Source organism: Canis aureus, chromosome 34, assembly GCF_053574225.1.
Source record: "Canis aureus isolate CA01 chromosome 34, VMU_Caureus_v.1.0, whole genome shotgun sequence".
Lineage (NCBI taxonomy): Eukaryota > Metazoa > Chordata > Mammalia > Carnivora > Canidae > Canis > Canis aureus.
The window spans coordinates 24894054-24918607 of NC_135644.1; the positions used below are offsets into that span (position 1 = coordinate 24894054).

General features: G+C 46.4%; 1 protein-coding gene across 9 annotated transcripts in view; it reads left to right on the plus strand.

Annotated features, from left to right (window-relative positions):
- Positions 1 to 16236, plus strand: part of RBMS1 (RNA binding motif single stranded interacting protein 1) — a 213331-nt gene extending 197095 nt beyond the window's left edge. For 6 of the 9 annotated variants that reach the window (XM_077883262.1, XM_077883263.1, XM_077883268.1 and 3 more), the window contains 9 exons: positions 2623 to 2738; positions 3367 to 3416; positions 3545 to 3638; positions 6111 to 6158; positions 7051 to 7101; positions 9841 to 9951; positions 11060 to 11140; positions 12840 to 12924; positions 13590 to 16236. In XM_077883262.1, coding sequence (XP_077739388.1) covers positions 2623 to 2738; positions 3367 to 3416; positions 3545 to 3638; positions 6111 to 6158; positions 7051 to 7101; positions 9841 to 9951; positions 11060 to 11140; positions 12840 to 12917 — 629 coding nt within the window. In that variant the 3' untranslated portion in view covers positions 12918 to 12924; positions 13590 to 16236. The remainder of the gene's footprint in view (positions 1 to 2622; positions 2739 to 3366; positions 3417 to 3544; positions 3639 to 6110; positions 6159 to 7050; positions 7102 to 9840; positions 9952 to 11059; positions 11141 to 12839; positions 12925 to 13589) is intronic. The other 3 variants (XM_077883264.1, XM_077883266.1, XM_077883267.1) reach the window with 3 other exon arrangements.
- Positions 16237 to 24554: the final 8318 nt, after the last annotated feature.

The window sequence follows — 24554 nt, forward strand, 5'->3', positions numbered from 1 at the left end:
GCAGTGATGCTAATGGAGGAAAATGGCCCATTTGCATTACTCATCGTGCCAAGTCAACTCTTTTTTGAGAAATGTTAAATTTCAGTCTGCAAGCCGTTCTTTATAGTGCCTCTAGGTAGAACTGTCTCCTCAAAGTGAAGTCCCCCACGGTGGGAGCAGCACAGAATTTACTATATTCCTTTGCCCTGTGAGATTATGGGGAGTATAAACAGGTCATTGGAGAAACTGTGGGATAACCATAAGGACCTTTAGATTCGTGAATAGGGAGATCTGGCTTCTCTCTGAGTTCTCTCTTTGACCTTAGATATCAAGGTGATGGGGATGCCTGGGGGGCTCAGCAGTTGAGCATCTGCCTTTGGCTCAGGTCTTGATCCCAGGGTCCTGGGATCCAGTCCCGCATCAGGCTCCCCGGGGAGAGCCTGCTTCTCCCTCTGCCTGTGTCTCTGCCTCTCTTTGTGTGTCTCTCATGAATAAATTATAAATTTTTTTAAAAAGCTATCAAGGTGAGATATCTTCAGGCCTGGCAGAAGGACACTCCTAACTCAGGCAGGTTTGCCCTTTATCTGTCCCTTCTACAAAGCTGTGTTCTCCTGGCCCTCATTTCCACCTGTTCCAGACAGCCCAGTTGTAGATTTAAAAGCATCATCACTGATTAGAAAGCCCTCTTGCTTCATTGCATCCATTTACTTTACCTTTGGAGATTGTTGGTGGCTGCAGGAATTTCCAAAAGTCTTTTTTTGAAAAGACAAACAGGGTAATTCATCTTCAGTCCAGGATTTGGCCCTAGTCTATCTTCCTTCCCACCCATTTGCCTTAACCAAAAGTTTCCTGTTCAGAAAGGCCTGAAGGGCTGGGGGCCGGAGGCGGGGGGAGTGGGGGAGGTATTGGAGTCAGAAGGTAAACAGGCCTGGCCAAGGTTCACTGGTATTCTCACCAGACTCCTGACATTTTTGCTCTCACCTTCTGGTTCCCGTAGTAGCTGGCTTCCAGAAGTGAGCTCACATTCCAGCCTGTCCCTCTGGACTGCTTCACACCAGGGAGAGGAGGAAGGCATGCCAAACAACAGCCTAGACAGCTCGCCGAGAAGGAATTACAGTTGGGTTTTTTTGTTGTGTTTTGTTTTTTGGCAGAGAAGTGTTGAGAGGCACTATTGCTTCCACCCTGTCATTAGTGGGTGGGTAATAGTGATATAAAATAAGAGATGAATTAGGATAATAAGAGGCAAAGGAGAAAGGAGTAAATTTTCCACAAGTAATATTTTTCTCTTCCTGGTTATTTAACTTCGAAACAGAACTTGAAAGTAGTAATCACAGTTGTACAGTAGACAAAGGACAGAATGTGAGAACCAGACAGGAAGGTGTGATTGCCTTTATTACGTTAACTGGAAACGTACAGAAATTTGCACAACCTTCAGGAATATACTGCTATTTCCATTATGGAAAGCAAAGAAAATGAAAAGTCATGGGTGGACTACCATGCCACCTCCTCCCCCTCCCCATCCTCCCCTCTTTTCTTAACTAATGAGTATGTATTGTATGAGAGTTTCTGCATCTTTTGCTTTTCTGTTAGTTTTTTGAGTTCTTCGGATCATTTTATGATGTGGATATATATAGTTAGGCAACCCCAGGAGGGATGATTAAAGGCACAGAAAAAACTTTAAACAGTGTGGGTGGGTGTTTTGCCTTTCTTACAATGTACAGCTATCTTCAAGGCTGTGCTCCACAGATAAACAGATGAAACCTATGTGTATTCATTCATTGATTCGACCGAAATGCAGTGAGCACCTACAACATGCCAGACGCTTTGGCCTTGGGGATGCAGGGATGAAAGAAGCAAGCGTCACTGCCCCCGTGGAGCTTACACGCCAGAGGGGAAACGCACCAAACAAATCACTGCACCTCCAAGTTGTTCTCACTGCTGTGAACAAAATACAAATAAAAATTTTAAAAAAAAATTTTTAAATATAGTGTGAGCAGTATAAATGAGAATTTGTGTTCTCCTGGGGGAAGTAAAGGCCTCTTGGAAGAATTATGCCGGGAAGCTAAAGGAGCATTTTTAAGGTGGGGGAGGGAAGGGTGACACAATCTTATTTACATTTGGGGATTTATCAGCAGAATTTAAAACAAATGTGTCCAGGACACCTGGGTGGCTCAGCAGTTAAGTGTCTGCCTTCAGCTCAGGACGTGACCCCAGAGTCCTGGGATCGAGTCCCACATCGGGCTCCCTACAGGGAGCCTGCTTCTCCCTCTGCCTGTGTCTCTGCCTCTCTCTTTCTGTGTCGCTCATGAATAAATAAAATCTATAAATTAATTAAATAAATAAATAAATAAATAAATATCCACACATAAAGAAGCACAAAAGTGAATCAGAAGATTCCTTTGGTTCCTCAGAATAGCTCTTTAAATGTGTTCATTAAACTCTTGCTTGAAAATAATAACTAATATATTTTCTGTACAGTCTTCACCAGTAGATAATCTTATAAGGGTCTGAGAAGACGTTTGCTTTGAAGTGTCTCTTTCCTGACAGCCCTGGACAGCAGCTGTTGACAAAGAGATTCAGTTACACTTTGTCATCCATACACATGTAATTCTGATTTTATATCATTTGTCCCCATTGACTCAGCTCCTACAGAACCTTTATTGTGTAAGTTTGCGGATGGAGGACAGAAGAAGAGACAAAACCCAAACAAATACATCCCCAATGGAAGACCATGGCATAGAGAAGGAGAGGTGAGACTTGTAAGTCCCTTCTTGAGACTTCAGCGTGGGTGTATGGTCGCGAGAGCGTGTGTGACTCGGTACCCCTGTGGCATCCTGGCTGCCACACTTCTGAAATAGGTGCCAGATTCAGACTTTAAAATCCAGATAAGGTCACTTTAAAGCTCTTCCCAATGGATGTGGTGCTAAGAGAGTGACGCCCTCCCAGATGGACAGATAGATGGTGGGTAGAGAGCTGTGATCACCAGCTAACTGCATATAACGTAAAAGGGCGTAAGTAACATCCTGATTCAAGAATGTCGAGGGTAAAGTGCCATCCAGTGGAAATGTTCTAGAGTCTGCACTGTCCAGTGATAACCACGAGTCACATGTGGTTATTTGAGCACTTGAGATAAAGCCAATGTGCTGGAGGGACTCCATGTTGCCTTTAATTTTAAAGAGCTGCCCACAGCTAATGACTACCAAACGGGACAGAGCAAACGTAGAGCTCAATTCTCAATATTGACTTTATGTTTGTTCCAAAGGAAACTTTCAATTTTATCAAATGCTACCAAACTATCTCTATTTTATGTTGCCATGACTCTAAGAAATGGAATTTTTAAACCATGCCCTTGCGGGTAAGTGATTCTATTTCTTTGCTTTCCCATAGGCTGGAATGACACTTACTTATGACCCAACCACAGCTGCTATACAGAACGGGTATGTCATTAAGATAAATGCATAATGGCTTGAGGGAAAATGTGAAGGTGGAAAATATCAGACATTTGTCCCGGGAATTATTCTTTTTTTAAAGGATGACTTAATAAAGGCTTTTGTGTTTGTTCTAGATTTTATCCTTCACCATACAGTATTGCTACAAACCGAATGATCACTCAAACTTCTCTTACACCCTATATTGCATCTCCTGTATCTGCCTACCAGGTTTGTACCTTTAGGATTCAAGAGTATGACAACTTGTCGGCCGTGAATCGCTGCTCCATTTTTATGTGTCTTAAAATTTTGAACATTTATAACGAAATTTAAGTCAAATGTTACGCAGCTTGGATACCCAATTTAGAAGAAGCTACTTTTTATTTGACAGAGTGATTTGCTTTTATGTATAGGAGAATATAAAACAAGGGAAAATGGTTATCAGTTGTCAGTCCTTGAAATCACAGCAGTTTAGAATTTAGGATGAACCCAAATGCTTCCTCCACAGCGGGCTCTGCTGTTGGACACCGTGTGTCCCAGAAGTTGAAACTTAAAAAAGAAGTAACATTAGGTAAAAACAGAAGAGGTATGCACCTTTGCCTTTGTTTTTTCATCAGCAAGGAGTAAGAAAAGAGCAAGTAAACATGCTAATAAATACAGATGTGTCTCTATCAGGTAACATTAAATGTGCAATCCAGTGAGACTTGAGGCAAAAAAAAAAAAAGAGGTGACTCCCTGTTTAAACAGGTTATTTTGAAGAGGCTTTATCTTAAAATAAATTCCCAACTTAGAACCAAGATCTCATTAAGCACCGTGTTATAATCTGGATTTGGTTTTATTGCAGGGTTAGCTCCTCTTCCCCAGGAACCCAGTGGTGTACAGTGTGTGCATATACACATCTCTCCTCCTGTGTCAGAGTACCTCTGCCAGGGTTACGGCCTCGCCCAGACAGAAACATAATAACAGAGTTCAATCACAGACACGTGGGAATAGAGTTCTCTTTTGTTGACTGTTGAGATCCTGTGTGACTAAATTCTTGTGTATTCTTGTTTTTAAAACAATTGGATTAGATGTTGTAGCCCTGATTTCTGGGGTTAGGGGACTACAATACCTAATACTGGTGTTATTTTACTTCTGTAAGCCTCAGTTTCCTCATCTTTAAAATGGGGATAATAATAGTCTTCTTTCTCATAGGCTTGTTATAAAAACAAACTGAGACTCTGTGTAAAGCGCTCAGCACAGTACCCTGCTTAATCATTAGCGGTCAGTAAATGTCAGCTGTGATCGTTATCATCATCATTAATATATATGCAGGACTAGCAGGCTGATGAGAGTATATTCATTATACCTTTTAAATAAGGAATTGGTCAGCTTATGCAATATCATGAAGGTGGTTCTGTCCTAGAACTTAAAAGTAGCTTCGAATGATAAAGAATAAAGTAGCTTCATGGTGGGAAACACATGAAAAGTTGTGCAGGAGCATTTGTGGCCTCCCTTGGGTTTTAAGTCTTTCCTCTGTCTTTCCCTGAGTTGTCCCTCATTTTTTCTTTTATCTCTCTGGGTTTTTATGTTACTTGGGCTGGCACTTCATTCTGGGGGCCATAATATTCACTGATTTAATGCCTCTTTCGTTATTGTGGACTTAAAATTCCTGTATTTTCCCTGACTGAATGAGACTGTGAGATCTCTCTAGCGCACCTTCCCTAATTAACAATTCCCTAATGAATGGTAGTCTTTTTTAACTTTTTGAACTTGGAAACGTCTGCCATTTATGTAGATCACTAAAAAGAGGAACAAGTAAGCTTATCCTCAGGCAGATAATTGTGCATATTAATTTGGATGTGTGCTGCTGTCGCTCTTACAGCTATCAGTGCCACCACCTCTTTCTGCCCCTCTTTACTGTCAGGCATTGAGCATTTTGGCCACAGAATTGTTTTCATAGCATGAGAAAAATTAGGAGGCTAGTATTAGTAGATTTGATAAACCTAACCAGAAACATTTCATTCCCAAGGCCTCATTGCTTCTCTTGGCATTCTGTGTGTCCCTAAAATACATGTAGAATTTCATTCCATTTGTCCAACACTCAGTGCTGTATCCTGTAAGACTGAGGTTCTTAGGGTCAGCAGATGAGCTTTAAGTGGTCTCAGGATTCTCTTCCATTGTTTGCAAAATGTTGCTTTTGTGAATGTAATTAGCTGGGGGGTGGAGGGAAGCTCTATTTCTTTCATCAGGTTTTCAGAGGGACCCATGACCCAAAGGAGGGTAGAGAACCAATGGTAAAGAATTCACAGAACAGAGATTATTATTCCCATTTTATAGTTAGGGAAAATTGAGGAATAGAAATTGACAGCAGCTGATTTGTTGCTGAAGAAAGAAAATTGGATTAGATGTTCTAGCTCCCTAACCCCACAATGCTATAAGCTATTAGATTATTAAGACCACTTGAAAGCATACAAAAACTGAGAGCATCTGGCCCCACTTGGGGTCCACAGGGAGCTGCTCTCCTCCCCATGATTTATTCAGTGAAGGCCTTGCACTCATGTTGGAGTGGGCCCTTCGCCACTAAACCACCATATGCTTATACAATTGGATTTGAGAAATTGGCATCTGCAAGAAACCTCCAGTACCCCAATGGGGAAAGGCTGCAGTCCAGATAACTGAAATGTTAACAAGGCAGAAGCACTTAACTTTGGTCTGCCTTAGGTGGCAAAGGAAACCAGAGAAAACAAGTATCGGGGCTCTGCTATCAAGGTAAATCACAATACATTCTTCCCCATGACTTTTCCCCATATCCTTTCTGTAGAACCTCTGAAGTTAACAGTGGGGGATAAGAGACAGGAGGGTTTTATTGTTGTTAAAGAGTTAGAGACTGAACTTATTTTTTAAAAATTATATAGTCTCAGGAAAGCTCTGGGCATCGAGAACTGGACTGATATTTTTTCTCTTGAGCGGCAAGACTGCACAGGCTTGCTTTCCTGCCACGGAACCTGACTCTCGTGTGTGAGCCCTCAGAGGGTCCTCTGTGCACGTGCCCTATTGACTGTACATGTCACGATCTAGTTACTAAAGTTTAATTTTCTAAATCTGATTCTCAGATTTTTTATTTTCCACACTAACTAGAAATTGTTGACCACCAGACGAGATTTCTGAAACCTAACATCCTGAGTATCAAAGAGGGATTGAATTTCGTTATTCTTTTTAAGTAAGCACATACTTTAAGGATTAGTTTGTAATAACGAGATGTGCTGGAATTAATTCTCATTCATCTGTATTCCTGAAGTGCCTAGTTCCTACCTTGACTATCATACTTTTCACTATTTGAGGTGTTTACTTGTTTATCTCCATTCTTAGTAAATTTCTTGAGGGTGGGGCCCATGTCATATTTGCCTTTTTCTCCCTGATGCCTGGTACTCCGTAAATACTTCTTGAATGGGCAAGTGGAACTTGGTTTTAAATAATCATTTCATCCTATTCAGAGTGACCAGTTTGCCAAGAACTCTAACTGCCTTAATCTCTTTAATCATTGATAGTATTGCTTCCTTATTTTCCTTCTGTAGATTTTAACATGATTAAAAGAGCTCTAGAGAAATAGGTAGCATTCCAATAGAAATCAATTTTTCTTTCAAAATCCTCCTTTTTCCAGGTGCAAAGTCCTTCTTGGATGCAACCTCAACCGTATATCCTACAGCACCCCGTAAGTTTTTCAGCATTTTAATGGCTTAATGGTTTGCAACTGAGCTGTGTATACATTTAGAAGACCACATCCTCTGGGTTAAAGCCTTTTGTCAAAGACAGTCTGGGATTTGGGAAGTTTTAAGCATGGAGTGTGAGAATGTACAAATTCATTATAAAACCTCCTCCCACACTTGCCTTCAAACAAATTGATAGTTGACATTAAATCAAGTTTGCAATATAAGAACTTAAAATATATTTGAAGCAGGGTACTATCTTCTTCTCCATACCAGTTCTGTAGAATGCCACACAATTGAATTTTTAAAATTTCAAGTTTTAAATTGGTCTATTTTTAGCAGCTGGTATAAAACAGCTCACATTTTTTATGTATTCATTCCATTTAATGCAAATATAAAATGTTCAAAAGTGAGCTAGAGATTTTTACCAGTGTTATTTAACCTCTCTGTAGTAATTATAAATACTAAAGCAGTAATGTTTTGCTTAGGTGAATGTGATTTCTTTAGTGACTTGAGCATTTGTCATTCTTAATGTACATATTACATTTTTTAATTGAGTTACACTTCACAGTAATAGTGTATTTAATGTTTTATTTTGAAGATACGTAAGATCCAGTTTGCTAAAGCATACATTTTTAAAAGTTGAAAATAAAGGTGGAGAACAAAATCACATAAAAAGCTAACAGTGCCCAACACAGTAACCTACGTGACTAGCATGAGAAAGCCACACATTTGACCCTAAATTTCTAGTAACTAAGGCAAAATGGGAATTCTAATATGCAAAACAGTTCATAGTACTTAATAAGAGAAAAACAGATCACACCATTGTTGGCCTTAAGATAAGGCAGGAATTTCTCTTGGGGCAGCTCCTAAAGAGGACACCATGTAATAGAAGACTTTATATATGAAACAGTGCTCTAGGGACACGTTCTAATCAGGAAGTTGCTGAGATGATTTGACACAGCAGATAAAACATGCTTAGTTGATAACACGGGGGACGAGCTCTCTGATGACGTGTGTGTGTGTGTGTGTGTGTCTCTATCTGTCTGTATAAGCATTGCCACACATTTGTCTCTACACGCATAATCTTGAACAGTAGCTCCTACAGATGAATGAAAAAAGAAGCAGGAAATTCCTTCAGCATATTCTGGGCTTCTGAATCATGTCCATGTTACCACACACTTCTTGATGATGCACGCTAAAAATTTAAAAAGAAGAAATTTTCTATGAAATGCATTAACAACAAACAGTTTCTGACACACATCTGTCTTTTTTGGGCAACTTTTAGAGACAAAGCCGGTACATGTCCCAGCTTAACATCTTCGAGGAGACAGTGGTAGTGTGTGCAAGAGGTTCCCATCTGAGGGCTTGATCCTTTTCCCCACCCAGCTGAGACTGCCTGCAGAATTCAAGTGCCTGCACACCAGTCTCTGCCCTCAGTTGTGTTCTGGTTGTCAGTAACAGTGGACTGAAGGGAGATACCGGCTGCAGTCATGCCAAAAACATTAATATTGGTAGGATGTGTCAGAATAATTGCACTCTAATGGAATTGGGTGATTGCAAAAGTGAGAGGAATGATATGATCCATAAGAATATTATATAGGATAAATTAGAGAAAATGCAAAAATTCAGAAATAGGATTAAATTTCAGTTTAAGACAGTGAATGTACCATTATGCAGTCATTAAAAATGATGATGATGATGGCTATGCACTAAGTTAGGTAAATATTTATAGTAGAATGTTAAGTTCAAAGCAAAAACCCAGAATATGAAACTGTTTATGTACCCTGGTTGCAACTCTGCAAACATGCCAAGGCTAGAATCTGGGCAGTAGTACCCCGACGGTGCTAACAGCCACGTATTAGGAAGAGGATGGGTTGTGGGTGATTTTTTTTGGGGGGGGGGTCCATTCCCTGCCCCCCCCCATTTTAATTTTGTTTTAAATGACCAGAATTTTTTTCAGTGAAATCAAAGAATCTGAAATTGGATTATTAATCATATCTGAATCTCCTTCCCTTTCTTGGCACAAAATTATAGCTGAAAGTTCTGAGAAACAGTGGATGAAGAATGTGATCTTGATCCTGACAGCTTGATCTTGAATCAAATGATTATCTTGTACAGAACACTTTTAAACAAGATATTGTATTTATAAATACTCAGTATGGCCTATTGTTTTGTGGCTGCATGAAATATCAACTGTCATTTATTTTTTTAAAAATTAAGAAAGCTGGGGCGCCTGGGTGGCTTAGTTGGTTGAGTGTCTGCATTCGGCTCAGGTCATGATCCCAGGGTCCTGGGATGGAGGTTGCTTCTCCCTTTCTCCCTGCTTGTGCTTGCGCTTGTGCTCTCTCTCTCTCTTTCTCTCTGTCAAATAAGTAAATAAAATCTTTTAAAAAAAATTGAAAATTAAGAAAGCATTTCTGCAACTCCAGCTAGCTGGAAATAGTGTTTCCTACTACAGCTCCGCCTGCTGGACTAGCTTGCTTTACACTGGAGTGAAAGGAAAGGCAGGATGTTTAATGCAGTGATTTTGGTGAAATGAATGTTCTTTTAAAAGTTTTAAGAAGTATTATCTAGAAGGTTTTTAGGAAATTGTTTATGATACCATAAGCAAGTTTGAGAGGAGGTTATTTTGGTTTCACATTTCTCAACAAACTAAGGCATTTCCTTTGCAAAAGGAATGACACAATCTTAACTCCCTTCTTGAGTTTATCTTACTCTGCGCTTGTCTCCCAACTCCCTAGGGGGCCGTGTTAACTCCCTCCATGGAGCACACCATGTCACTACAGCCTGCATCTATGATCAGCCCTCTGGCCCAGCAGATGAGTCATCTGTCACTAGGCAGCACCGGAACAGTAGGTGGCAAATTAATATCATGTGTCTCAGCAAACAGAGGAGGGTAAATTAATGCAGCCTTTGTCTTCCCTCTCAGTTACAGGCTCTGTGATGTCAGAGATTATGTCCGAGCCCCTCTCACCCCTTACTTTGCCTTCCACATGATTAATTGATGACCTAAATGTCTATCCTTTGGGTATCTCTTCTTTACCAGAATTTGGCAACCACATACGAGCACACCTTGCCCTAATCTCTAATGCCATTCATTCACACTACAGACCTGGTGTCATGAAGCAAAAGATGAAAGTGATATGTGGTGGTAAAGGCAGGGAATTTTTTCCTCACTTCTTTTATGGAATTTGGGGGCACTGTGTCACAGTCTTAGGATTGACTGACTTCTCCAAAGTCCAGGAGACTTGGGTTGGGTTTTGAGGTTGAGCCTGTACTGGATGAACTTCCAGGGTTGATATTTATCAACATAACATTTAGATGGTAAGATGGCCGGAGGCTTTTATTGCAGACCATATCGATGGTGGCTGAAAAGAACAAAGGGAAGTATGTTTTCCTCCCTTACATTCAAAACCAGCAGCAGCTTCCTGTGAAGGCTCAATCAGGTCCACACACATCCAGTGAGATCAGTAAGAAAGCCTGGTTGCCTTTGGAAAAGTATGACTATCCGCATCAGGAAAGCAAGGGTCCATTTCCTTTTCAGCCGTGATCTAGTAAAGATCTAGCAAGTCATTTACTCCTTGGGTCTCCACCTATGGAGATAATTCTAGATACTAATTCAGGGGGCTGCTGGAAAAAAATGAGGTCCTTTGAGAGAAGACCTTCTAAAATAGCACATTTTAGTGATACTGAGTTATTGAGAATGAGAAGCCTTAGTGATCTTCACGAATGTATTTGTTAGGAAATCCAAAGAAAGTTGGGAGTTAGTTTGGACAACTTCGAAAAGTGGAAATATTCACTTTGCTTTCCATATGGCATACTTACTAAGCTTTGAGGTAGCTTGTTTAAACTTCTTCTTTGAGATTTCCAAATACTTGACATCCCATCTCAAAATTCTCCAGGCACTCAGAATTTTGCGTGGCTTATCATTTCCCATCCTGACCATATTCTTCTTTTCAGTACATGCCTGCGACATCAGCTATGCAAGGAGCTTATTTGCCGCAGTACACACATGTACAGACAACGGCAGTTCCCGTTGAGGTTGGTACAGACCATCTGATGGCCAATCTGGCAATGAGTAGTTTAAGAAATGGGTAAATTAGGTAGAACTCAAAGAAAAATCAATCAGAAGTCAAATATTTGCATAAAGAATTGAGTTTAGAAGGCATATATAGCTAGGGTTATTTTCAACTATGAAATGTAATTCTTCACATACAGATTAGTGTAGCAATATCCAGGCCATAACCCCCAAAACTCCCAGAACTGTTTTCCAAGCTTGTAGCACATTTCAAACCTTTCAAGAATCTATCTTATCTCCTGCAAAGGGATACTTACAGGCAAACTAAGATAGAGCCGGAGTTTGCAATCCTAGTACCAAAGGTTATGTTAATAATAATAACTACAAGAAGAAATCAGTTATCACGAAGATAGTTGGAAAAAAAAAAAAAACACCAATGTTTCAGAATTGTAACAGGGATGAGAAGCAAACCACGCCTTTTTTAATAGAGGCTGTTAGGATAGCTAAGTAACTTTTAGTGCTTGTTATGGAAGATAAAAATATAATAATGATAGTAGAAGAAGACTACTATTTGTGTTACATTTGGACAGAAAGCAGAGAGAGACAAATACCATATGATCTCACTAATATGTGGAATTTAAGAAACAAAAGCAAACGAACATAAGGAAAGGGAAGGAAAAGTAAAAACCGAGAGGGAGACAAACTATGAGAGACTCCTCAACTATGGGAAACAAACTGAGGGTTGCTGGAGGGGAGGTGGTGGGAGGATAGGGTACCTGGGTGATGGGCATTAAGGAGGGCACTTGATGTAATGAGCACCGGGTGTATATGCAACTGATGAATCACTAAATTCTACCCTAAAACATTATATGTTAGCTAATTTGAATTATATATTATATGTTAATAATAATACATTATATCTTACAATACATTATATGTCAACTAAATTGAATTTAAATTTTTAAAAAGATTTTTTAAAGGATTGGACAGAAAGCATAGCATTTTCTGCAAAGTACCCTTAAAATTCCAAGGAATTTATCATCCCAATCAATCCTACCCACTAAGCAGATCCCATAGGTTCCAATTGCAGAAATAGCCCTAGGACTGTGGTTGGATTATTTGGGGCATTCTTGTTGTGTTTTGTTTTCTGCTAATTGAATTTGTGTATTTATTGACAGCCACAGTTGCCAGAACATATATTCCCTTATTTGCAATTCTGAACACACAATAAAATCTGAAAATAAAAACTCTCTTTATAACTGCCTTAGTAGTATCTGAACTGATACAAGACAAAAATCTTAGCCCACTTGCTGTGCATATTTCTATCTTTCTGTGTAGACCTGGTCATGTGTTTGGTGATCAGGTTTAGCCCTAGGCTGCCCTGGATATGTTCTATAGTAGACCGCATATGCCTACCATTTTTCAGGTTCTAAAAACCGAAAATAGTGAATTCCAAGTCACATCTGGCTCCAAGGGATAAGATATTTGTTTGATAAATCATAGCTTGACATGAAAAAACAACTCATAAAAGTTGGGGTAGGAGGTTCTTTGGGTTTGTAAGACATCTTAACTCCTTAGGGAAATAATTAACCTTGAAAACCCTGCATAATACTAAGAAAATCACTTTTAACGAGTGCTTGTTTTTTAAGATGTGAAACTCAGACAGGAGGAGCAGAGTTTGGATTTCATTGCTCATGTCTCATCTGCTCTGCTTTGTTGTAGGAAGCAAGTGGTCAGCAGCAGGTGGCTGTCGAGACGTCTAATGACCATTCACCATATACCTTTCAACCTAATAAGTAACTGTGAGGTATGAGGGAAACATCTTTGTAACTGTAGGGCTCACGTCAAGGAACGTCTAGGATTCTTTTATCATAATGGTACTTAGAATAGCTAAGATTTGGTCACACCACCTGAATCATGGCCAAGGAATCCAGTATTATTGAAATGTTAAAATCCGTGATTTTGTGGATTTGCAAATTGTCCCAAACGAACAGTGCCTTATTGTATTGAAGTCAAGTGTATGTCTGCTTTCTCATCCTCCTTACCCCTCCAACCCTAAAAACCTGTAACATTATCAGGACACCAGGTATCAAATTTGTCCTGCAATACATGTATCCAAATTTATATTGCTTTTAATACTCACAAGCTGAAGGAAATAGAGCATAAGATTTTGCTCCATCTAGTATTACAGGAGTATAGCAATATCTTGACTATGAATTTAATGTCAGTATCCTTAGATGGAGAGTTCTGGTGCTCAGGTAAAAGTATGCTGCGGGTCCCAGGTTCGAAAGGTGGAGTCAAGGCATAAAAACTGCCCTCAGTTCCAACATTTATTGGTTTACCACCAGTGAGGAGCACCACCTTGCCTTTCTCAAGCATGTATTACCTTTAAAACAAGTAAGAGGTCACAAAATTCTGTGCTGTATTATACCAAATGTACAAAAGCATTTATCTTTCATTTTTCTCTTCCAGATGTACAGAAGGGTGTTCTTACATGAAGAAGGGTGTGAAGGCTGAACAATCATGGATTTTTCTGATCAATTGTGCTTTAGGAAATTATTGACAGTTTTGCACAGGTTCTTGAAAACGTTATTTATAATGAAATCAACTAAAACTATTTTTGCTATAAGTTCTATAAGGTGCATAAAACCCTTAAATTCATCTAGTAGCTGTTCCCCCCGAACAGGTTTATTTTAGTAAAAAAAAAACAAAAAAACAAAAAACAAAAACAAAACAAGATTTTTATCAAATATTATGATGCAAAAAAAAAAAAAAAAAAAGGAAAAAAGAAAAAAAAAGTAAGAAAAAAAGAAAAGAAAAAGAAAACTTCAATTTTCTGGGTATGCACAAAGACCATGAAGACTTATCCAAGTGCATGACCGGATTTTTGTGGTTTTGTCCATTTTGTGTTTAATTTGCGTTTTCTTCAGCTGTATGAAATGGGCTCTGACGTTTAAGTAGTCCGACGTCCCCCATGGTGTTCTGTGCTTGCAGTGTGAGTGTCGCTGTACTCAGTGTTGCCCTCCGCGTCTCTCTTCTTAGCTCTCCCGTTTTTCTTTCAACGTAGTGTGAAGTGTCTTCTCCTTTTCTATGAATTCCAATTTGCCTTAACTCCTTTGATGCTGTAGCTGTTTCAGTAAAAGTTAGTTCAAACTAATGATGTAGAACGCTTTGACCAAATGAGCTGGTCTATTATGCCTTGTAAAAACAGCAGCATAGGGCTTTTAAAAGGTAGTCAATAAAAGTTGCTGAAATTTTGGCTTTTTTAAATATGTAGTAGGTGTTTTTAATGATTTTTCACATAATGTGTAAGGTAGTGAAATGCAAGAAGGGAAAAATGTTTTGTGTGAAACACATTTTCTGACTGGGGAACTTTTAATAGGGTAAATTGTTTGTAAGGCTGTACGCCAACAGTTTCCTCTGATAGTTTGACTGATTTAGGATATCTGCTGTATGATGCAATGTAAAGTCTTTTTTGCCTTTTTTCAGGAAAAAAAAAAACTAACTCGATGTTCTAGATTTAGTGTAGGTAGCGTTGGGGCTGGGGGCGGGGGGCGGGGGCGGGGAGTCACCGAATGTTTTGTCCTTCCTTTATACTAATGATAGTGCTTTAGAATGAGAATTATGCCTGAGATCTGGCAAATGGAAAAACGTTGCTATTGCAACTAAATGGCAAAAGCTAAAAGTAAGGATTTTATCTTCAAACATAAGCTGAGATATGAATAGAAGCGAAACGATTGGCTACTAGCTCTCTCTATTACATAAATTTGAGAAATAAAAATTCCTTGGCACTTTTAAAGGTAACTTCACCAAAGACCGAAGAGCCAGTAACCAGTAGCTCCACCTTGTCTCAGCATCCTATCTTCTGTGCTCTTTATTTTTGCCGGACCAGTTTGCGGTTAGGAGAATGTGCCTTTTTTTGTACCTTTGCATTTAGGTTTTATCATTTTAATTGATGTATGGACACACACAAACAAACAAAAAAGCATGAAGGAAGATTTGGATCCAAGCAGTGCCACACTTTACATCATCACTACAAGTGTTAAGTGTAAAGAGAAACCAATTTTGAAACTATGAAATTCCTGATTCATAAATACACAGTTATTTCTACTTTAGTACATATAAGATAATTCACTGTTATTAAAGCTCTTTTATTAAGACAATTGCATACGTTTGAAAAGCAATGGTAAATTAAGTTGTCTTCCAAAACTGTGTACTTGTCTGGTCAACTGTGTGTGATCAGTTATCTACCTCAGAGTCTGTTTTCTTTTGTGCTGGGACAGGTTGCTGGCCCTCCCTGTTTCCACAGACCAAATCCTCCTAGCTCAGGAGCTAGGGCTAAGCAGTTATTTCTTTCGAGTATTTTTTAGTTCTTAAATTTTATGCTTGTATTTGATTATAGATGTCAGTGACATTTCATAGTTTCAAAAGTCCTTGCTGCTCTGAGAAGTGTAGATTCTAGTGAAAAATTACATAGTCATAAGAGAAATGTGTTTTGTTTTTGTTTTTGTTTCCTTTTTTAAAGTTGTGGTATTATTGGTTCTATGCTCCCTGGAATATTAACTGCTTTGTGAAAGTCCAGACTGAACGCAGCACCCTCCTTGTACCTAGTACATTTATAAACCTGGGTCTCTCACTACTTGATATTTTTGCATTAGTTAAGACAGAAATTTGATAGCTCGGTTAGAAGGGAGGGGAAATCTGCTGCTAGATATGTCTGAACTAAGTGCCATACTCGTCTGGGTAAGATTTGGGAAACATAACCTCTGTACATACAAAAAAAAAAAAAAATCAGTTAAACATCACATAGTAGACAGCCATTAAATTATAAAAAAATTAATTTATGAAGAAAGACCTTTTGTACAGATTGAAAAAAAAGATTTTCATAGAGATATCTATATGATCAAGAGAGTTAATTTTTTATTTTTGTTTTACTAGTGCCACAAACTTGCCAGTGGTAACTTATTTGTCCGGTTCAAGATAAACTCTGTAGTTTCCTTCCTAGGACTTGTTGTTAAACGCCAAAAGACATTTTTGAACTGTACATTTGATCAGATTGTTAGCTTTTTCTGTTTTATTTCTTTTGAAAACCTTTGAATAAAAAACATCTGAAATTTTATTTTTCCTGTCATCTTTTTTTTTTTTTTAAGTAGGTTAAATGTATATCAGAATTTCATGCATTTCATTTCTGATCTCTTTCTTCAGCCCAGTCAGCGGGTTTGAAAGTGACTTGAAAATCAGTTCAGATTCACCCTGTACTCAAAATACATTTCCTTGAAAAGATTTGGAAAAACCTTCCCACCTCCTTTTTTTGGTCAAGGCCATGTATAGGCAGCAGGGACGTCAAGGACCATCAGCTGCCCGCATCTCATCTTGGCCAAAGCCCACCGCTGGTCTGTTCTGGAAAGCCAGAGAGCCAGGCTCCTCCGACTGTGGGAAGGACCCGCGCGGCGTCAAGCAAGCGCGGGCTCGAGCACTGGGGGGCCTCGGCCGGGCCTGGACGCCGTGGCCTCCTGCCCCGCAGGATTGAGGGTTCCCGCGTCCTGAGGCTCCTCGGCCACCCGGTGGCCCCGTCGCGATGCGGAGGGGTGGGGGGGGGCGCTGCTGACCCTGTACACGGGGCGGGGCTGCGGCCCGGAAGGAACCAGGCCCCCTGCCGAGGACGCGGCCTCCAGGGAGGAGGGTGTCGGCAGGGGGTGGCCTCGCCCGCACCGGAGCTGGGTGGCGCTGGGTGGCGGCCGCCGGGCAGCTTAGAGACGCTCCTCGCCGCAGGCAGCTGAGGCCGGGGACAGCCGCGGCCTTCACGTGCCGGGTCACACCCGAGAGCACCTGCCGCCGAGGACCGCGGGGGGGGGGGGGGGGGGGCCGACGCCCTGGCGGCTGGCGAGCACGGGCCCCGCTGCACAGGCTGGGTGGAGGCTGGTGGAGGCGGGCGGGGGCTGGGTGGAGGCTGGGCAGAGGCTGGGCAGAGGCTGGCGGAGGCTGGCCGGGCAGAGGCTGGGTGGAGGCTGGTGGAGGCTGGGCGGAGGCCGGCGGAGGCTGGGCGGAGGTTGGCGGGAGGCGGGCGGAGGCTGGCGGCCACGCCAGGGGGCCCACGGCCGCGTTCCACCTGCGGGTCCACAAACACGGATGGTAGGCGGTAGGAGGGCGGCGCCTGCCAGCCTGCGGGGCTCCAAGCCGGCTCGGGTGTGGCCGACAGCTCCCTTCCTCTGGAGGAGCCGAGGGGTCCCGCCGCCTTGGGGGGCTTGGCACTGGCACCCCCAGCCCCTGCCCAAGAAAGGCTGCGCACTTTGTGCCCTCAAATGGCAGCGCGATGAGACAAGCAGCGCGGAGCCCGCGCCCGCCCCACCAGCACGGTGCCCGCGCCCTGCAGCTCCTCCCGGGCCGCCCCCGGTGCCCGCGCCCTGCAGCTCCTCCGGGCCGCCCCCGGTGCCCGCGCCCTGCAGCTCCTCCGGGCCGCCCCCGGTGCCCGCGCCCTGCAGCTCCTCCCGGGCCGCCCACGGTGCCCGCGCCCTGCAGCTCCTCCCGGGCCGCCCACGGTGCCCGCGCCCTGCAGCTCCTCCGGGCCGCCCCCGGTGCCCGCGCCCTGCAGCTCCTCCCGGGCCGCCCACCGTGCCCCCGCGCCAGCGGCTCCACGCGGGGGGGGGGGCGCCGGCCGGACGCCGTGACTCCTCCGCGGGGCAGCGGGAAAGCGGGGCAGGTCCCCGGCTGCTCGGAATTGCAAACAGGCGGCTCTGGATTAAGAGCAAGCGTGAAAGCTCCTCTTCGTTTCATGTTCGACGTGACTGCGAGGCTGAGCCTTGATCTGCGCTGTTGCATTGCTCGTTTGCAGGAGCTGCGGGTCATAAGGGGACGGCGGGGACCTCCTGCCGCCCAGGGCCCCCGACCCCACGCTCCCCGCTTGCACCCCCAGTGACGAGGCCCTTCCCACCTCACGGGCTCCCCGGGTCTGTTGGCACCAGCTGTCACACTGGCTGAAAGGGTCCGGTTGCAGCCGTGCGATTTCTTGGCGTCAGCCCTGGCTGTGCCCCCGACGTGCGGCGGCCTAGGCCAGTCATTCCCACTCCTGAAAAGACAGAGTGTGTGGACGGGGCAGGAGCGAGGACTGCGGACTCGGGAGGACGGGACAGTGACCATAAGGGGAGCACAAGGGGCCTTGAAGCTCTTCTATATCCTGATTGTGGTGGTCACAGAAATTAATGTGCTAAAATTCACAGAACTGTACACACACACCCAAATAAAGGCCTTTTAATGTGTGTCCACCTGTAAAACAAAATCTTTTAAAAAAATGCGACAAGTCGGTCATTCTTCAGGTGTGGAAAAGTGCTGGCTCCGTGATTCTGTGGGTCAGCGCTCCTTGGGCTCTAGGTGCCCGCCTTCAGCTCAGCCTCCAGATGCCCCACAGGTGCCCGGGGGCAAAGCCTAGAGCCCCGGGAGTAGCCGGGCCTCCCCTATCTCCCCTGTTGGTCCTATCCGAATACCTACAGGTGAAATGGTTTCCAGGTTGACTTCTCAGACACACCGCAGCTCTAAAAGCTTGTAGCTAATTGAAATGTTGATTTTTTTTTTTTTTTGGTCACAATAATTGCAATAAAAACATGGAATATTATACAGTCTTTTTTTTTTTTTAAGATTTTATTTATCCATGAGAGAGAGAGGCAGAGACACAGGCACAGGGAGAAGCAGGCTCCATGCAGGGTGCCGACTTGGGCCTCGATCCTAATACCCCAGGATCACACCCCGGGCTGAGGGTGGCACTAAGCCGCTGGGCCACCTGGGGATCCCCACGCAGGGTACTTTTTATTTTATTTATTTATTTATTTTTTAGGGTACTTTTTAAATAGCATCATGCGTGGGCAGCCCCGGTGGCCCAGCGGTTTAGCTCCGCATTTAGTTCAGGGCCTGATCCTGGAGACCTGGGATCGAGTCCCACATCGGGCTCCCTGCATGGAGCCTGCTTCTCCCTCTCTCTGTGTCTCTCATGAATAAATTAATAAAATCTTTTAGTAAATAAATAGCGTCACGCGGCCTGTCTACCCTCTGTCACATGTTCTGCACGTGCCAGATTGTGGATTTGCCTGCCTAGTTTTCTGAACAGCCCCCCACCCCGACCCCCCGACTAAATCTTGAGAACTCGTATATTTATGACTTTCTCCTCAAAAGTCTCCGCAGGAATCCCATTAAATCCGCACTGTCACACACTGTGCTTTGACCCATGCCTGACAGCAGGAACATTGTTCCTGGCCCTCTTGCCTCTTAGCTTCCTACTTGAGAAATACTGAAGGAACATCTTTCATTCTTGCTTTATAGTTTTTTCCCCAATGTTTTAGTTCTGTCTTAGAGGGAAGAGGTTCTGTTTCCCTCAACTCTTGCTCTTCCAGTGATCCTTTTTATTTGGTTTATAAACTTTTCATTTACAAAACTTGGAAGCAATTTATAGGAGATACAACAAAACATTTAAAACCAGGGCTTGGGAGGTTAACAGTGAAGAGAGAAGGAGAGCACAGAAGGTAACCCTGCAAAGCCAAAAGGCCTCCACCAACTACTATAGGTAGTCGAAGCTCCATTTTGAGTTTCCTAGCAGCCGAGGTGAAAAGGGAAAACGGTACACACACCTGTAACACTTGTCAGTGTGTTGACAAATCCTCTGAAAAAAGACGGTATTATTAGCATTGTTTGGAGACCCCCACAGGAGGCCCTGGGCGGTGTCCACCCTCTTCCTCTGCCAAAACGGTGACGCGTCCCCAAGGTGGTTGCAGGTAGGGCCCCTCCGTGAAAGCCAAGGACACGGCACCAAAGCACCGGTCCGTGAAAGTGGCCCTGGAAGGCTTGTGGTAAAGCTTCTCAGTTAAGTGTCTTCCCAGATGTCCTGGCGTGTGCATCCCTGCCACCGGGCCCGCTCGGCCGACGCAGAAGCTCAGGGCGTCCTGCAGCAGCCGGGGCACCGCAGATGCTCCTTCCCCTCCACAGTCGGCCGCCGCTGCCCACCACCCGCGGGGCGGCCCTTCTGCCTGCGGCCTGGGGTCGAGCCGCGGGCCGCGCTCGGCCTCAGGCAAGGCCTGTGGCTGCGGACGAGAATCCTGGTGCTTCCCATACCTAACCCTGCAGCCTTCCAAGGGCTCTCAGAAGTAGTAACGCTTCTCCGCTTCTCCGTTTTTCTGCCAGAAGGTCCCCGATTGCCAAGGAGGAGAGCGTAGGCCACCCCAGGGATGTTGAGGCACAGTCCGCCAGGGCCCACCGTAAACACAACATTTTTCATGTTTCCTCCTCACTTAATGGGAATCTTATGTTCCCCTATCTTTCCCTTTTTCCCCAAAAGGATTGTGCCACTTATTTAGTAATTTTTTTTTTTAACTTCGAAACACAGAAGTGGCAAGTGCACTACAAAGAAGCTGTAGCCTGGGTCTTCGGAGAGCAGGTTAGGGACGCACACCGCGTGGCCCGGCAAACCAGGGCATTCTCCCCGGGACGGACCCGACCGCAAAACTAAGGAGGACAAGGCTAAGCCAACACCAGCGGCCCTAGTCCTGTCCCTGTAATCAAAAGATCCAGCTCAAAATCATGCATTTAACGCTCGTGCGTTCAGTCTCCTTCGGCCTGACTTAGCTCCTCAGTTTCTGTTGGACTCGCTCCACCCTGGCCCCGTGTGCCCCTGCTTGGGGGCCAGGTCCTGTGCGGGGGCGCCTCAGGCTCGAGGCTGTCCGAGGGTTCCACGGGTCTTGCCCCTTTGGCAGGACCATCTCCAAAGCGAAGCCGTGTGCCCCTCGCTGCGCCCCTCGGGGGGTGCTCGGTTTCCGTTTGCCCCGTTACCGGTGTCACTCCCCGGGTGGCTCCACCAGGGGCTTTCTGGCCGCCGTGGCCGTCCGTGAGCGCTCGGTGGGGCAACGGCCTGGAACCCGGTACTGCCCTCCCTGGGCTTCCTCAAACACTGAGTTTATTCATTTACTTCTCTATGTGAGTGTGGCCTCGGGGCTTCCTACTGTGTCCACTGGTTCTAATCTGTTACAACCATTATTCTTTTTGATGCTCAAAGGGTCCCTAACTTGGTCAGTGGGAGCCCCGCAGGCCCGCCTCTGGGTCCCTCAGGTTCTGAGCCTTCCCTCGCCCGCTGGTACCGGCAGGGGCCCGCGCTCATCTGGTTCCTTCCCGGGCCCAGCTCTGGCTTCTGCCATTTCTCCGAAGGGTCCTGGTCCCCTTGGGTGGAGAGTGGTAATGAGGGGCCTGAGGAGGTGAGGCCGGCCGGGGTGGGGGTGGGGGGTGCACTGCTTCCAAGGTGTCCGTGGGCGGGGCTAGGGGACGTGCGCGCGGGTGCGGGTGTGCACGTGCCTACATTTACATCGTGTTTTCTACATTATCCATAAATAGGGATGAACATTCCAATCCAACGCCTCGGGGGTTACTTTCCCTTCCTGCATTTGGGATTCTCGGCCGGCAGACAACCTGGCTCCCGGCCTGTCCCCCCGCGGGTGACCAGCCTGGCAGCGGTGACAGGTCACCCTCTTGGTACCGAAGCCGCAGCCCTGCTCCCCGCGCCCAGGCTGCGCCAGCTGAGGAAGCTGGTTCTCCTCCAACTCTGCCCAGAAGGACGCAGGGACCGGACGGCCAGGGGCAGGCGTCGCTCTGCAGACACGGGGCAGGGGCTCCCGCAGAAGAAGGGGGCCTTGTGCGATGCCATACATTTGCCCCGCGAAGCCTGCTTACCCACCGCCAGGGGGCTGGGGGAGGGGGCTGGCCCGGGATCCGAAGCGCAGGAACGGTGTGGACGGGGAAGAGCCGGCGAGGAGATGCAAAGACATGAGAGGACGTCGGGGAGAAGAGAAGGAAGGGGAGTGGGAAAGAGGGGCTTGGGAAGGGGGGCTGGCGGGGGTCGCCCGAGTGCGGGAGGGGAGACGGGGTGAGCTGCTGGCTGCCACCACCTCCCCAAGCCGCTCTCCGCCTCCCCGTGTGCTCGCGGGGAAATCCACGGAACACGAGCTGCCATCCCCGGGGCCACCAACGCAGCATCCTGCAGAAGCCGGGGCGCCCGGGAGCCCCGTCCCCGGGGCCAATCCGGCCGGTCCTAGAGCAGCGGCGCTCCTGTCCCCGCCCAACCATCCCCCCACCCTCGAGCGAATCCTCAAGTCGGAGATAAATGCCTTGGAGTTCGGGGAACGCAAAGAGCTGTTGAGCCCTGGCCGGGATCAGAAGTGGGGTGAGGAGCCACAGGCCGGGGGTCCCGGGCTCCCCAGGAAGGGGAAGCGCGGGGCAAGGGCTTCCCGCCGTGGATGCTGAAGAAGAGCCTCTCTGTCTCCTGAGAAGAAGGACCCGGGCTTTGCCCAGCGAGCTGCAGTGCACTGTGGGGACGCTCCGGGCCTCGGACGTTGCTTAGGGGCTTCCGCGGGGGCTTCCTCGTTGGGCCGCGCAGGTGCGCCCGCCAGCCCCCGGCCCCCGGCCCCCGGCCCCGGCGCCCACCCGTCCGCCCAGTGCATCCGCGCTCCGGGCCTCAGCGCGCCGAGCCGTCGTGGTCCCTCAGGGCTCGACCTCTGGAGCCCAGAGGATGCCCGAGCGGCCTAGTGCTGCCGCCACTGGGAGGGACGTGGAAGCTCTTCTTGGGACCCTCCGCCCTCATCCAGGGCAGACCTCGAGAGCGGGGCGGAGGGCGGCACATCTGGGCCCCACTCGGAGGCTGAAGCTCAGCGGGGCCTCTGTCCTCCTCCCCGCGGCAGGGGAAGCTGGGACGCGTCTGGTCCTCACTGGTCCTCGCCTCTCCCCAGAGTGGCTCCCCACTGCCGGGCCTAGCAGGGCCCCCACACCCAGGGCGCCCCACCGGCCACTTGCCCCCAGAGCAGCTTGGTGGAACCTGGGGACAGAGGAGGTCCCTTCTCTCGGTCCTCGGCCGCGCAGGCCTGAGGACCCCACACTGCCACCTGCTGGGACCTTGTCAGAACAACCGTACACCTGGGCCCCCCGCTGTGTGAGCGTGCCCCCCCCCCCCCCCCCCCCGCTCTTCTCACCCGTCTGTCCCTCTGATGGGTCCGCGCTTATACTCCAATCTCATGTTCGCCAGTAACCCCAAACTCTTCAAGTGGGGTTGCCAAGAGGTGCCAACAAGGAACGATCGTCCAAGAGAACGTGAATTGCTCCCTTCAGGGAGGAGATCCCCCCAATAGTTAGGTTCAGATCAACCAGCCACTGCCAGCCAAGGGGTTGACTGGGCCCCCATGTGGTTGAGCCGCTGCCTTGGGTTCCGGTCATGACCCCGGGGTCCTGGGATCGAGTCCGCATCAGGTTCTCCCTCTGCCTGTGTCTCTGTGTCTCTCATGAATAAATAAAATCTTGGGGGGGGGGGGGTTGCTTGACTGATCGACGAAGCAGCCGGTGGTAGGTGGGGACGTTGCCTTAGTCTAATGATTTTTTCCCATATGGAACCAGAGGGACTGCCAGTTTGGAGACCACAGCAGACACAAATCCACGTGACCTTCCAGCTGTCCCCGTGGGGTCTGGGAGAAGGGGACTGAGCCCGGGGTAAGGGCGGCCGCACAGGGTCTGGCTGTGGAGGGCGAATGGGGAGCTGCCGAAAGCTGCGCGTTGAAAGGCCTGCGGGGTCCATGCGAGCCACCCTTCTCTGCTCTGACCGCCCACCACGGATGCCTTCTTCTGAGTCTCACAAGGACAAGCGCTGTGCAGACTTCCAAACTGTTTCCGCAAAGCCAAGCCCCGTATCAGCAGTTCCTGAAACTAGCATTCCGGTGCTACCCCCCAGCTGAACGCCCTGGCCTCTGTGACCATCACTTCTTTCCTTCTATGTTAAATTATTTATAACCCTATAGGCCAATGACCTTTCTGTTTTCTAAGCTCAGCACAGTGACTTTGTGAGCTGGATATTTGGTTTGTTCCTCCAATTTGCTCTTTTTAACTTTCTAATGTCCTAGGAGGCTGACTTTGGGGGCAGCACCCAGCAGGCTCCCTGGCCTCTGGCTTTCCTCTGGGTTCGGCCAGTGCAAAGAGCTGCAGAGAGCTGGGGGGCTGGGGGGACGATCCGGTGAGGCTTATTGCCCCGGCTTCCTCCCCTGTGGGCCACAGATTGGCACTGTCCCCACCATGGTTGAATTGTCCCCCCCCCATAATTCATATGTTGAATTACAGGTCCCCAGAACCTCAGCATGTGACTGTATTTGGAGACAGGGGTTTTAAGGAGGTGATTAAGTTAAAATGAGGTCACTGGGTGGGCCCTAATCCAATGTGACCGGTGTCAGTGGTCCTAAGAAGAGGAAATCTGAACGCAGACTTGTGCATAAAGGGAAAGCTACGCAAAGACACATGGAGAAAGCCATTTGCAAGCCAAAGAGAGCAGCTCCAGAAGAAACCAACGCTTGCCAGCACCTGAGCTTGGACTTTTAGCCTCTAGAATGAGAAAATAAATTTCTGTTGTTTCGGGCCCCCAGCCACGGTACTGTG